The sequence below is a fragment of the Blennius ocellaris genome, assembly GCF_963422515.1.
Source record: "Blennius ocellaris genome assembly, chromosome: 3".
Lineage (NCBI taxonomy): Eukaryota > Metazoa > Chordata > Actinopteri > Blenniiformes > Blenniidae > Blennius > Blennius ocellaris.
In genome coordinates this window covers 26088504-26104067 of record NC_137652.1, presented here as the reverse complement: position 1 = coordinate 26104067, position 15564 = coordinate 26088504, and the positions used below count along the sequence as shown (strand labels likewise).

General features: G+C 41.8%; 1 protein-coding gene across 1 annotated transcript in view; it reads right to left on the bottom strand.

The window, feature by feature from the left end:
- Positions 1–1477: 1477 nt before the first annotated feature.
- Positions 1478–15564, bottom strand: part of ccdc85al (coiled-coil domain containing 85A, like) — a 60230-nt gene continuing 46143 nt past the window's right edge. The window contains exon 3 of the mRNA XM_080494248.1: positions 1478–1583. Coding sequence (XP_080350374.1) covers positions 1504–1583 — 80 coding nt within the window. The 3' untranslated portion in view covers positions 1478–1503. The remainder of the gene's footprint in view (positions 1584–15564) is intronic.

The following is a 15564-nucleotide window of genomic DNA, read 5'->3' as shown; positions in this document are numbered from 1 at the left end:
TACTACTCTAAGTAACTCGCACAACAGTGAACATTCACAACTGACGTTAAAATTAAAATCTTTCCCTTTTTTTTAATCTATTTTAACTATTTATGAAGCTTTAAAAGGCTCTGTTGTTGAAAGTCACACAACGTACACAAAAATCACACTCTCTCACTTGATGCTGGATAAGCAGGCGTAATGATTTCATATCTAACTGTCATATCCAGTGCAGCAAAATTCATTCATCTCCAATATTTTGGGAGCTCATGGTGTTCATTTGGCTCCCATTGGATTTGGACATAAATGTCAAGGACTATCTTTCATCCTGTTCAGTGGCATTCAATGACAGAGCTCTGAGAGAGGAGGCAGCCAGAGGTTGGAGCAGGCACCTTGCTCTCCCGGGTCTGTCTGCCTCTTGTTTTATTTGTGTAATATGTGTTTTGGCCTTGGTCCAGAGTCGAGAAGTGCAGCAATAATAAGATTATGAGTGAGGCCAAACTTCATCACCTGTCAGCTGCAGTGCCAGGGGAGATAAATTGATGGTTCGACACGACAAGGGGAGCACGCTTTCATTTGACTAAATGATGTTAGCACAATTTATTGGCAAAGTACGAGCAAATTCTTCATAACCGGGGCAGAGTTCTGACCTGAAATCATAAATGTGAGAGATTAAAGTGGATGATGTTTCTTTGGATTTTTATTATGCGTTTGTCAACTTTTTCTTTTTTTTACACACATTTTTTCCCCTCCTCTGTTTTAAAGTAACTTTTTGACCAAATAGGGCAACAATAGATAAACATAAATTCAAGAAAGGTGAACCCAAAAGAAGATACATGCAGGAAATGCTCATAAAAACACATAGAATTGGCAATTATTGATATTTTTTCTCCATAGAATGAAAAAAAAGTACATGTTTATAATAATTCAGCATATATTGGAAGATATTTTTCATTGCCTGTGGGGAGTCTCACAAAAGCTTCTTGGAAAGTTTAAAAAACAAAGCGGTGTTATGTCTCAGAATTCATGCAGTCTGGTACAATGTGTTTTTATTTAAAGTCCCTCATTAATCCACTGGGAGCAAAACTCCTCAAAATAAAGCAAAAAGGTTTTATTATATCAACAAAGTCTACAATACAGTAATGAGGAATTTGTCATTTATTACTGCCCAACGGAAACCAAAATTCTCATGATTCACTGTATTAAAACTTATGCAAGCAGACTGATTGTCCAAATATGTAAATATCTCACATTTCAGAACGTCAGAACCATCACGTCCTGTTCCGAGTGTTTTTGTTCCTCAGTGTGCACCTTCCACTGTCTCAGTACAGTAAGCAAACACAACGATCTGCCAAAAACAATTCCCCGGTCTTAGGATTCAACTCATTCGCCGAGCTGACTTTTCCTCTGAGGAGGGAGGAAGCTGACATTTGAATTTGCATGTGAGCGGGCCTCCTTGCTGGTGGAGGGGAGGGTACAGCGATTCCTCGTTGCCGTCAGAGCGGGGCCGTGTTTGTATGTGTGTCAGGACCGATCGGCGCGTTGCGGCTCTGAGGAAACGCACAAATGTTTCCTCCGTTTAAGTGCCGGACTGGATGGCTTCGCTGGAAGAAGAAAGAGGAGAGAAATAAATAGGAGGAGAAAGGTAGGAGAGAGACTATCCCAGAAGAGGAAATTACAGGACAAATGTTAACCTTAACAGAAAGAGATAGGCAAAGACAAAACAAGGAGATTAAGTGTTGAGAACAATGCCTTTCACCAGAACATTTCGTTCTTTTCATCTTCAGTCATGTTAAATCAGTCAGTGAAACAACCCTTATTTGTGGTGCAGTTTCAATGAAATGCAGCACAAAGTGTTCTACATGTTGAGAAACTAGAACGAGCTAACCAAGCACCCCTGGTCTCCATCCGAAACACCATCGAATCAAATGGAGGCCCCAGCAACAGGAGAAAAGTTGCCGGCTCCGGCAACACAGGCAACAAACAAGAAGTCCCGTCCCAACCAGAGTCCAACGTCTGGACTGGTGTCCCATCAGTAGTGTGGCCCTTCCACTTCACCAGTGACACAGCAGCTCCATCACTGATGCAGCAAGTTCCACATGAAATGAACTACATATTAAAACATGAAGAAAAAAAACGTCAGTGGATTGAGGTAGAATAGAGGACAACATGCTGAAAATAATTAGAAATTGTAAAAAAAAAAAAGGGGTCATATTATCATATTCTACAGATTTTCAACCCTTTATCATGGGTCTCGTTGTCCCAGAAACATTGTATTTAAATTTTATTGCCCCAAATCCAGCTTTTCCTTGGTTTACCTCCATTTGAATATTGGATCCTAGGAGCTGCATTCAGAATCTGCTGTGTCTGTGTGAGCTGGACTGGCTCTGCCCACACATGCCCATCTATGGGAAGAGGAGGAAGTTCTTCCTCTCGTGGTGCCATGTGCCAGAGCAGAGCTGCCTGATTGTGGGAGGAGTCAAAGGGGAGGAGCCTACCTGGATTGTGATTGGCTGAACCACCGATGACACTATAAGCTATAGCATGAAATCTATACATATATATATATATATATATATATATATATATATAACAATTTAGTTTTATTCTCCCACTTTCACTGGAGTCCTTTTGCACTCATACTACTATAAAAATATGAACATTATGTGAAAGAATTGAATGTGAATGAGAAAATAGCTGGGTGGGAACACATTATTGGTAACTTGTTGTGGGTTCATGTGTAACGGAGTGGGTCGGCATGCTTTGGTCCAGCTGCGCCACTGCTCTCTCTTACCTTTAATCACCGTTCTACCTCCAAACACTACGCTCTTTTCTTTTGGTCATTCATTTTGTGGGAGTTCACTCTCGCCCACCGGAGCAAAAAATCAATAAAGTCCGAGCAGGACTCAGTGGGTGGGCACGAAATGGCTGTTTCTTTCTCCCCGACTGTGGCTGATGATGAAGAAAAAAAAACGTCTGCTCTGAAGTGAAAATTGATGAAAAATTCACACTGTTATTTATCTTTTCAATAGACTTCAGTCACGTCAACCATCCAGAGCATGAAATCTAATTCAATCTACAAAAATCAACCAACCGGCCACATCACAGGGAAAAACAGAGACAGAAACACAATATGGGCGCCGTCAGATGCAAAGCTATAACAATGTGTACAGCCAATTATCTGTCAAGCTTTTTCTGCAGAAATGTGCATCATTAAAATTGACTTCACATGTGCGTAAAATGGATGAAAGAGGGATGCAAAAAAAAATAAAATAAAGAAGATATATCATCCAGCATAATTTGGAGAGCTCAGTAGGCTTTGAATCGCATGGTAATATTTAGCAGTGAGACATGCTCTCATTAAGGGTGCCCTCTGTCAGAGTGAAGCCCGGTGGTGAGTGTGTTGTCTTGTAATGAGAGCTGGCTGTGGGCTGAGGATGAGGATGAGGAAGCTCAGGACACCGTGTCTCAGACAAAAAGGGCAAAGGACTGACTCAGTCTCTCCCTACAGTTGGAAGCAGGAAACACGCCGGCACCCCAGAGACGGACAGCTCCGCGGAAATGTGTCAAAACAGCCCGGATTGTTGCACAAATATTATGAAATGTGCAGATGGTTATTCCAACAACAACAATAAAAATGAACTGTCCATCAGTGCATGTGTTGCCCGTACCCACTTCGTGCTGTAGAGCAGGGGTGTCGAACATAAGGCTCGTGGGCCCAGAACCTCACAAGAGGCGCCAAACCACAATGCAAAATGTGAACATTTTAAATAAAATATTGATTATTTTTTAAACAAATTCCTTAAGAGTAGCGGACACAACTTAATACTGACACCTGAGGTGAGATATCGACAAGAAAGCTCAAGGCCAGGGGCGTAAACAACTATAGGATACGTTTTTTGGGACGTTTCACTGTTTTTTTTGCACCAGAAGGTTTCATTAAATTTGACTTTATGTTGAGATTGTTGTAAATTTCAATACCAATTTTTCTGGTTTTGTGACAAAATAGATATAATTCATCTTGTATACTGTAGTCTGGCGCTGCGAAGGCATATCTACGATATTACCTACACAGAAAAAAAACATTTTAATAATATACAATAAACATACGAATGAAGTATGCCTGTAGAAGTAAGTATGCAAAATAAATAAATATGTGCAAAAATATATGCAAGATAATAAAAATAAAAAAAAGAAGCACTGGAGATATTTAAAGTCGGAGTAATTATTCAACAACAAAATCAATAAATTAATAATTAATAAATTTTGCCTATCTACATGAAACAATGGGCAGTTCTCAGGTCAGCGCTATATTCAAGTGCGTCTTTTAGTTTTGTTTGACATGGAAGCAGGTAAAGTTTCAAGCTCTTTTATCTCCGGTGCCAGTCTCAGACCTCGGGTTGATGAGACTGATGAAGGACTTCAAAGTTTTGCAGTATGAAGAAGAGCAAACCTCCTTTGGTTGCCTGTTTATTTCAAAGAAAACAAACTGAAGAAGTTGGAAGAAGCTTAAGTCCCTTAAAAGAGCCGACAACCTTGATGAATGTCCAGACCATCTGGAACTGCCTCTGACGTCCATGCAGCCATTTATCTTGTGATGTTGGGCAGGAAGCCTTCCAGAGCTCATGCACATTGGAGCTTAATATGGAAAAGACTGAAATAACTTCCAGGATGCCATCTGGAATTGAAACCCAAGTCTACTCGAGACAATATGATTCCCAGCTTTTCCACAAACAAAACAAGCCATTTTACAATTGTTTTGGATAACAAAAGATGGACAACAAAAGATGGATCACTAAAATGGTATAGGCTTGCTCAGGGACATGTGGACAGGTGGAAATGGGAAATCAAACCTGCAACCTTGCCCATTAACCCACTAAGTATTAAACCGTCATCAACCATTTGCCAATACTGTTGAATTCTTTAATCGAACATTATTGCCAAATTAATTTTTATTTATTTAATTCTATAACTCAAAGAAATAACCTATCAAGCACACATCTCCTTACGTTGTATCCTTATTTTAGAAGATTCTGTACGCAATAAAAATTATATTTTAGAGGCAACTTCTTTACGAATCTAGCAGTAACTGTGTTTTAAAATTGAAATGATTTCAACAAAGATTTTCTCCATGGTTTAGTCTTGTTTCTTCATGCTAATCCTAAAACACACAGATATGTGTGTTTATATCAGTGTATTCCTGTCCATCAGATTTGGGTTTTGCCCGAAAAGAGTACAGATCCAGCTTCATCACAACACAGCACGCTTCCTCCACCATCTGTCTGACCTCCGCCAGGTAAATATATTCATTTAGGTCCGAGAAGGATCAGCTCAGAATCTCCACTAACATAAGGATTGAGACCATTCTCGTTCCGAGTGGACGTGATCCCTCACCCCTTCCCGGGATTGCTCTTTAGTAGGCCACAGCCGGTAATAGGAAGTGATGGAGCTGGCTTCAGCAGGTGCTGGAGGATGGGGATAGTCAAGGTTGCCTTGGTGCTGTGTCAGGACCTTGATTGCAGCGGACAGGCTATCAAGACGTGCCCCTCGACCCAACTCACGCTGTGATTGGTCCGGAGTGGCCGGGCGGCTGCTGCAGCTGGGGTCGTTCTCCTCTACTTGTCATCAAGAGGACAACACGTTCAACCCAAACTACAAACATCCCGAGTGAGAAAAGCAGAAGGCAGCCAGAAGGAGTAATACTTCTTCATTGTATTAGTAATTAACATTTTAAATGTAGTTTAATTCCCCTTTAAATACACTTTGAACCAGTTGAAAGGGTCATATCGCTGGTTGTAGCCTATGAAAGGATTAGGGATTCGCTGCTATTTCAATAATAATTGTATGTTGTAACATGAACTAATTACCTCGTTCTTTTCTCTAAAGCTGCAGCTAAGCAACTGTAATATTTTCTTTGTGTTGTCCACTTAAGGCCAATTTTCTTAGACTTTTAGATCATGAATGTCCACAATTTCTTGCATACTAATTTGCACGTATGAGTCAAATATAAAGAAATGTCAGTGTCACTCCTTCAGCCATGCAGAAGCTCCTCGACATTCTTTGTCTCTGAAGCTGCAGACGTCTGCACGCAGTCAGCTCCAGTGCGTGTGCACAAACCCCAAGATTAAGGTTAAAAGTAAATAACAAGGTCGAGTGTCACTCTCATGAGAGAACAAAGAGTCTTGTTTTCTTAATGTCATTGCGAAATCCTTCAAATCGAATGAGGAGTATAATTAATAAGCTTTGATGATTTCAGGAGAAATTTGTTCGCTGATAATACGCTGAATTCTGTACAGATTAAACTACTCGGGTCACATTTTACTGCGACTTTCAAACGGCAAAGTGCACCTTATTTTGAAATGCAGTCTGAGATTTGTGCCAAGAGCCGACAGCGAGTGTATATCATTTCAATAAATCTGAGTGGCGGCGACAAATTCACTGCTCTCCATCTCAGCTGTGATGGATACGGAGGAGGCAGAACGCACTCAGCTGTGTGTCTTGTAACAAAACCAGCATTTTTCACTGCAAAGAATATTTTATTCTTTAATTAAAAGCATGAATGATTTGCAGTTATGTTACGTGTGTCAACATTTTGGAAATTAAAAATGAGTTCGATCAGAGGTCCATACATTTACTCCCACCTGCATGGATTCTGCAGATATAATTCCTCAGCAATTTGAAAAGAAAATTTGCCACAAATTCCAGCATTTCAACCCATCGGAAGAAGAGTCAGACAATTACGAACCAATCAGAGGCCGCCTTTCAAAACGTATAGACCACATGGTATTAATTGACCAATCACGTGGCTCGTTACTGGGAGTGTTACACACCAGAGGTTAGTTGCCAGTTTTGTACTCGAGGCAATAATTCACTATATTTTGGTGAAAAAATATGAATTTAACCCAAATTGGATGATGACAATGAGTGATAGCCATTATACACATATTTTAGACGGCTTTGAGCAACACGTCCACTATTTTTACGTCAGTGTTTTCTGAAAATTGACCGTTTAAAGGACGCCTCGACGGCTCGCTGTCTAAAACCAGGGTTACAGTAAAAGGTGTAAAACACTGAGGCCCATAGCATTTCATGTGATTTCAGAAAATTGCATTTTCACTGACTCTGAGCACCGTTGTCGTGTAAACAGACACTCAAAACAATAAAAGTTTTGCGTTTTCACTTGAAAATGTTGCATAAACGACACCTAAAGCTCTTCTTTTTCCTTTGAGCCAGATCATTTCCAATATTGTGTTTTTCCCTTCAGACTTATTTGCTGTACGGATTTTATATGTTTTTATGATTTACTTCATCAACATTTCCATCTTCATAGTGTCACATTTCATTTTACTCTTCACATGCAAACTGAAAGCACAGTTTATTTCTCTAAAAATGCTTTTCAAAGGCTTTATACTGGATCTTAGTACATCAGTGGTGTTTTGCTGACTCCATTCAATCTTGCACAACCTGTTCTTAATGTGCTGCTGACTAACTCAAGGTGTGTCGACAATCAGAAGGACGTTGGATTGAGCGTATCGAGGCCTTTATACAGCTTGTTGGTGTGTGAAGTGTCACAGAATGACGGGGACAGAACAATAACAACATGTTCTCTGGATTTAACTCCTCACTTAAGAGCTGTGGAGTATTCTAGGGTTAAACTACAGTCAGGAGAGACATTCAAAACTGAAATCCTCCTCTTTGCCTCTCGTTCCTTTGTATAGAAGATGAAGGCAGGTAAGAAGTGTTCACTGGGCCTTTTCTTTCTAATGTTTGATATTCGGTTTCCCATTGCCTGGCAACACAAACATCACCAGAGGTAAACAGCGTCAGTCCAATTCATCGACTCCAGCAATGATTCACCAATAAGTGGCGTGTTATGATGCAACTTTCAGGGTAAACGGATACCAAGAAAATTAAACCGGGCCCCCGGGGGTGCCCGGGACTGTGATGAGCGAATGGAAATCAATGGCGGCGCTCTCATTAGAACGATAATCAAGTATGTCTGCGGGAGTAACATTGATTGGAAGACCGTTTGAGTGACAGACGTGCAAACCTCGGGGGCAGTTCGCCGTGAGTCACGGCGAGTGGGACTTTCAGAGCATCCTCCGTGCCGCTCGTCATATTCTGCCTCCTCGTTTTGATCTGGAGGAACTCTGGGTCACGTGTCGGGACTCCGTCAGGAGGATCAACAAGGCGACGACTGGATTCGTACCGGCGTAGGATGTTGGGGCCGTCATGAACTGGCTTCACTGGTTTACTTTTAACACTCATTTCGATACTTGCTATAAAAGGGTATAATTAATTAACAATATGCTTCTTTCCACCTTTCTTCTCCGTCTGTCTGTGTAGGCGCTCTGGGCCTCCGATCCCTCCGCCCACGCTTTACTGAGAAAGTTTCTTCCACCCACCAATGGAAACACTTTCCCTGAGTAAGTCATTAAACAACCCCCCCCCCCCTCAAAACCCCCCAGCCATGACAATATTGGCTTTCCACCTGTGTGTGTGTGTGTGTGTGTGTGTGTGTGTGTGTGTGTGTGTGTGTGTGTGTGTGTGTGTGTGTGTGTGTGTGTGTGTGCGTGTGTGTGTGTGTTATTTCACTTTCATAAAACTAAATAGGTTCCCCTGCGGTAAAGACAATATTTGTTCACCTTTTGAGTGTTAGAAGGAAGGTGTGTGTGTGTGTGTGTGTGTGTGTGTGTGTGTGTGTGTGTGTGTGTGTGTGTGTGTGTGTGTGTGTGTGTGTGTGTGTGTGTGTGTGTGTGTGTGTGTGTGTGTGTGTGTATGCGCGTGTTTGCTTGGTGTCGTTGTCCGCAGGTCATCCATATTGTCCTGCGTGTGCAAATAAATAATGATCCAGGTTGGGAAAGAGTAAAAGTCACAGGGGCGGAAGCATCACACTGAGATAAAACACAAAAACGACACACACACAACTACAAAGTGGCAAATTGAACAATCAGCTTTTTGAAATTCCCTTTAAAATCTAGTGGGAACAAGTCAGAAATATAAGAAAGATTATACCTTCGCAGAAGAATACTAAGAAGCTGGGCCAAAGTTGTGAAAATATATTGAAGCAAAAATAACTTAAACGTTTTCCTCTCAGCCAAGTGAATGCCAGAGTGCAGTCTGCCATTGATTCCTCATCCTGGATGGTGACTAACTACCTGAGGGCTCGTCTTATTGCTGAGCCAGGCTGTAAAGTTTGTATTAAAGTGTTTGAGTTGAGCAGAAAGCAGTGAACAGACTTGGATGTTTGTTTTTTGGATTCACCAGACGATGTTTTCTCACAGTCCAAGTGTGTTCAGGCTGAACAAAACATGTGGTCACATGTTACACAAGAGTCAATCAAATCTTGAGTCATCACAAAAAGAAAAAGAAAAAGGGACAAATCGGGTATTAAGTGATAATTAATTAATTATTTTAAGTATAGAATAAGAAAAGTTTCTGACTTGGGGCCCCACTGGCATGACGACATTTTGCTTTCGTTGCATTTTGCGCATCTGAAAATGCGACTTTTTGAAAACGGCTCCCAGTGGAAGTTTTCAAAAACGGTCCGTCTCTGCGGAAACGACGGAAAAAACACATTTTTGAAAATGCATTTTCCCTTTTTCACTTGCTCATTCAATCATGTCTCATTCAATCATGCTTGAGGTTTAATGTGGAAAAGAAATGTAAATGTAAAGTACTATTTACAAGTAAAAATTGAGTAATTTCAGTGCTTTTCTCATCATCTCTGCTTAAATAAATATTTTAAATTATATAGTGAATTTTTTTTTCTAATTTCTATATTTATTTCAGCAGCAGTTTTTGCAAGCTGTCCAATTTACTTAAAAACAGAACTATGTGCTCAGCTCAGGTGCGATTGTCGTCCCGCTTATTCATTGCATTTTTTTAACTTCTGTTCTAAGTCATGAGGTCAAACATCTGTAACTTCTGTAATGCATCTGTAATGCTTCTCCGTACCGTCAGAAACACAGAGGAATATCAAAGAACTGGCTGATTTTTCAAAAGAAGACGGTGAGAGCCAGGAAATGAAATCAAAATGAAACCAGTCATGCACACATGAAATGTGAGGAAATATAAGATGTTTCAGAAAAATTAGAAAGCTACCCTTGTGCCCAACCTTGGTTGTGTGGGATTGTGCAGTCAGAGGGAGGCAGGGCTTAACAGTCATACAGACATTGAATTTTAAACAACGAAGAATCACAACTATAAATCATATTCTATGGTTAATTGTATTTCACCCTCGCCTGCCTCCCCCAACTGCACATCCTTGGTTTCCAGTAATCCCACAGAAATGATGTCCCACGGGTTGTCCAATAGCAACACTCGTAACCTTGATTAAAACAACCGTTACACCGGTGCATTGTAGCAGTTTGCATGTTACAAATGAGTGTCTGTGCCAACATGTTCCCACAGGATTCCCAGGAGCCCTGAACCATGAGCTCCAGCGCAGCCTGGAGACTGTTCTGGAATCGCAGCACTTTAATACATATACGTATTACATCATTTGCTAGTGAAGAAGCACATTTATACCATTAAACATGGTTTGAAAGGAGGTTTTTTTCCCCCTCTCGGCGTGTGCGTGTCACAAGTCTCTTTAGACTTTCATATCTCATCAAAAAAACGTGTCATTAAAATCCATCAGGATTGAAAAGGAGCAACTAATTTAAACCAAAGAGGCTGTCACACTATAACCTTTAGCGGAACACGGCGGGTGAGCGCGATTAGTCGGCTAAATTATTGGAAGTCCGCCCCCTCTGCAGTTGACACCAGAAATGTTTGCCAGTTAGACAAATTCGGGTTCTATTCATGTGCAAATGTAAGTGTGATGCACCTGCCTGCAGAGCCGTCAGTAGTGCTCAAATAGACAAAACCAACGATTTATCTAAACAGGAGGGTAAAACATTGGGCCCGAGGGCCAAAACAGGCCTGCGAGAGGTTCCAGCCCGACGAACCACAAAGAAAATGGTAAAAATGTTAAAGAAAACTTTAAAGTTGGAAATCGGACTGTGAGTTGCGGGACTTTAATTAAAAAGGGTTTGCCTCCCCTGCATGCAGACGAACTGACATATAATATCTCCAGTGGAGTGACGCTTCACCACATTCAGTCGAGCATTTAGATATTAACTTGCACAGAATGACCACTGTTGCTGTGTGGGTGCTATATTAAAGGCAAGGTCTTTAGTGACTTGAGAGGACACATCAAACCTGAGCATTTGGTGCGAAATATGGAGCATTTTCTTTTTTTAGACCAGACGACTAGTCTTAATTAAAAGTTTTGCTTAATTAAGAGAGGAATTGGTCTCTATGAAGCAACATCCCTACTGAATGAAAAGTGGGTTACCTTCGAGGTGTGGACTCATTGAGATAACTGTTAGAAAACTGTTTCAACAAACTAAATGTTGAAAGATTTTTAGTCTTGAGAGTAAACGCATTCAGCACACACATTTGACATCTGCCTCTTGTGATTTCACGTATAATAGTCATTTTTACACATCAAATGTCACAGAACAAAACATATATAAAGTAGTATCTGCTGATCACACCATAATCCAAATGTAAAAATATCATTGGCTCTCGGTCAAAGGAATCAGGCAGATGTGAGCTTCCATGTTGGCCCGCCTACAAAAGCACTTCATCCCCGCTGCAATCCACTTGGTCATAAATCAAAATCCTAACTGGAATTCGGAGCTGCTGGTTGGAGGTGGATGGAAGTTCAGAGGAGGACAGGGGCTGTTCGGATGCAGTCACTTAAACCTTGATTATCTGTGCCAAATGTAAAATCAATCCACCTCAAAGCCGCTCCAGATCCAGAGATAATGTCAGCGTGAACGAAAGTGGCGAACCAACACGCATGTCATGGACCAAACCTGCAGCTCCAGAGCCGGAGAGCTGCAAAGTTCTGCATTCACTCTGCTGCATTGACCTAGTATCCTTTAGAAACGGACGAGGATTAACGATTATATCACCAAAACTGTGCTCCCTGTTTTAAGACTACTTAAAGGAATATAATGCTGAGCTAAAGTGAGTGTGTGCGCACGAAAGAGAGCATCTCTTTGTCAGTAGCTTTGTTTCTCCCGTCACCACCTCTAATCCCCCTGATCCCACAAGCCCAGTGGCAGCTCGCAGCAGCTAGCCCTGCAGGTGCTCGTCTGAATATTCTTATTAAAGGGCTCAAGCGTTGTGTGTCCCCCGGATCCCCGAGCAGCGATATGGCACGGTGCAGAGCCAGACACTCATCCTTTGAGCTGGGATAGGGAGTCGGTACGGCAGGTAACTGCTGAGTTTCGTCAACACATTCTTGCAACAACTTATTGCGGGAAGGCAGGAAGGTCAGCCAGGTAGTCCGGCAATTAGGGGTTGAATGGTGGAGAGAGACAGCTATCCAAGGAAGTCGTGCCGTCAGGGAGGAGAGAAAAAAAAAAAAGAAAGAAAGAAAGAAAAAGAGGCAGGTGCAGAAGTAGGCCGAGGAGTGTCTGTCATTCTGTCTTTGTGGTGACTCGTCAAGCTGTCTGTTTGCGGCGTGTGCGTGTTTATGTGTGCAGAAGGGGGTAGGGGGCCCACCGCAGAGGTGGCGGCACACAGAGCACTTCGCTGTCACGATGCAGGAGACGCGTGTCAGCCCTGACCCCGGAGATGACCAGGCGGATTAACAGGTCCGCATCACGATGCCACGGAACATGGCGCATGTGGGTGTGGACATCTGGGAGGCGCAGCGCCAGCTCTTGTTGCGTGTTCGATGCAGCGAGACGTGAACTTGTCATCGCGTCGGGAGGTTGAAGTGTTGGTGGTGACGCACACTCGTGACCGTCTTGGCAAACACATAGTTGACAGATATCTGATTTTTCTTTGCATTGGAAATGTTTAAGTGAGCGCTGCACGGGGACGTGCCATTCTGTAAACAGCCCACAAACTGGAACTTTGGAAACATTCCAAGTACGTCTGTGTAAATGAAGGAAAATGCAATTTTCTGAAAGTGCTCTGGCTCCATCTTTCTGGTACACTGTAGCTAACAGTCACAGCTAACAGTTCTTCTGCACATGTGCGAGTAGCGGGGCGATGACAACAATCCTCCAGACTGTCATGACCATAGATATGAACACGAGCCTATTAGTCTAAAGCGACGCCATCTTGGGGAGGTCTCCCACTCCTCCCAGTCCATACTCTCCTGGGACTTGGTCGATTTATCATGGAGACTCACCCATAAAGCAATCCTTGCTTCGTCAAAACTTCATCATCCGTCCATATGAACATACATGTACTTGCTATTGTTATTGTTGATAGTGTATTGTTCACTGTGCGCAAGTTTTATTACGAAAACAAACAAAAGCACCCACTAGGGGCCCAACATGAAAATTACATCATTTCCAGTGTAAATGGAAATCGTTTTAAAAAGAAACTCATTCCACTGATAAATGTTGAAGTGTAACCAGTCTTAGTGTTTTTTAGAAGATGATCTTCAAAACTGGACTTGAACTGGACTGAACGTCATTTTGTTAGCGTCTCTTCTTGAGACAATATAAAGTATGTAACTGGCATGACCCATGTACATCTATTCATTCGGGAGGAAAAAGCTCCTACTGGCCTCACGGTGAACTCTCTCTGATACACTCAGTGTACGGAGGGTTTGCAGATGTCAGAGATTCCCAAGGAGCTGAGAATGAACGTGGGTCTGGCAATGCGTAATGAGAGTCTGATGACATGGTGGAGTCTGTAATGCTGATCTCTATAATACCCTCGTCTTGTCTGATGGCAGCGCGAACGTCACTCCACACGTCCCGGCATGAGCGGTCAACTTTGCTCGGGTGCGGCTCTGCAGCGCAGGAGACAGAAAATGATGCAGGCAAATTTTAACGTAAACAATGAGATGTCATGTTTGCTTTAGCCCGGCATTATGAAGAAACAGTGCGCAGCTTGTAGCTCTTCTGTGTGCTGGCAGAGCTCTGCGTCTGAATCTCCTCAGGAGGTGTCAAGTGGCCTCTGCAGTAGTTACTATTCAGCCCTCCACTGTTACTGGATACTTGCTGCTGCTGCTACAGCCCGCTATGTAAGTCTATACGCATGTGCACGTGCAGAGATGGCTGTGCATGTGTCTTCTTGTGTTTGTATTGATGCATGCTCTTGTTTTTATGTACACCCGTGTTGCTGCGGAAAATATGTGCATTGAATCCGCCTGAACGATCTATGCTGTTTTCATGTGCTCACTGGGAAATACGTTGGAGTTTATGGACCTTTTTTTCCTCCCTCTCTCCAAAAGGAAAGACGTCAGAGAAGTATATCAACTCTGGCAGAGTGGGCAGGCCCTCATGGCAAAACAGACAATACTCAAGCCTCTTAATGCTCCTCTAGAGGGAAATACCCATAAAAGGTTAACAAAAGTCACCTCTTAGACGGCTCTCACAGTCTATTAATCATGTTAAGATGATTACGTAAAGGGAATTATCTATCAAAGTGGGCTCAATCGGGTCACAAGAGTAATTTAGGCTCCTTTTAGCGGAGGAAGTTGGTTAGAAATGCTTTTCATGCACGCAGCAGAGCCCAGATTATCCCATCACACAAAAGACATCTCAGAAACCAAATCTTCAAAGAAAGTCCGCAAGGTTTATGGCATTTTGTGGTTCTTTGTAGATTACGGCCACTGAAAACCAATACCTCACATTAAAGATTGACAAAATGGCCATGAGACTTTGTGTACCCTGCCTTTGCCCAGCTTCATCTGGGATTGACTTTTGGAATGTTTGTCTTCTTTCTTTCCCATTTGTTTTTCAGTTGATGTTTTGGTTTATGTTCTTGGTTAATTCGACGGCTCTTGTGGCCTTAGCAGTATTGCAGGTCAGAGATTTTGTATAATGTGTGCTTGACATGGACAATATAGTGAAGATTAAAAGCGTGGTTTAGCTCCTGAGGGTAAATTGAAGGAGGCTGGTCCCACCATTCCTACATGCTTTAGTAATATGTACTTGTTTGCACCATATGCTGCTGAATCTAAGATCATTATTATTATTATGGTTTTTTTGTTTTTGTTTTTATGTTATATATAAGTGTTGTATCTTGTTCAATCTGAGTCGATTAATAAAAAAAATGTGATCACCCAAAAATAAACTGTCCTCAATATTGTTTACACAAATCAAAAGTGCCAAAAATAAGCATTCATGCCGTTCTCCTGGTCGTCTTCCACGTTTTGCAAACTTCACACAATCTACTCCAGGCCCTCCTGCTTGACTTGTGATTATTTATTCTCATTTTAACAATTTAAAAACACATTTGGGACTGTATTATGATAAACCATTGCCTTTTCTTTTCTTTTCTTTTCTTTTAAGATCCACTTGCAGATCTTCAGTTCCATTCTCTTTGTGTGTGGATGCACTATTGTCCAGTTGTTTCACTTTCTTGACTCAAGGAATCTGGTTTAACTACGTCCATTTATCTCTCTAAATGTGCAACGTGTGCACAAAATCCCAAAGCGGAACAGTCCCTTTCAGTCTCCATGCTCCTGCAGATCTTGTCGTGAATTCACTATTTCCCTTAAACTGCAATTTTTTAACAACATTTTTGATGGCGGAACCGATGACCTAAAGACTATTTAAC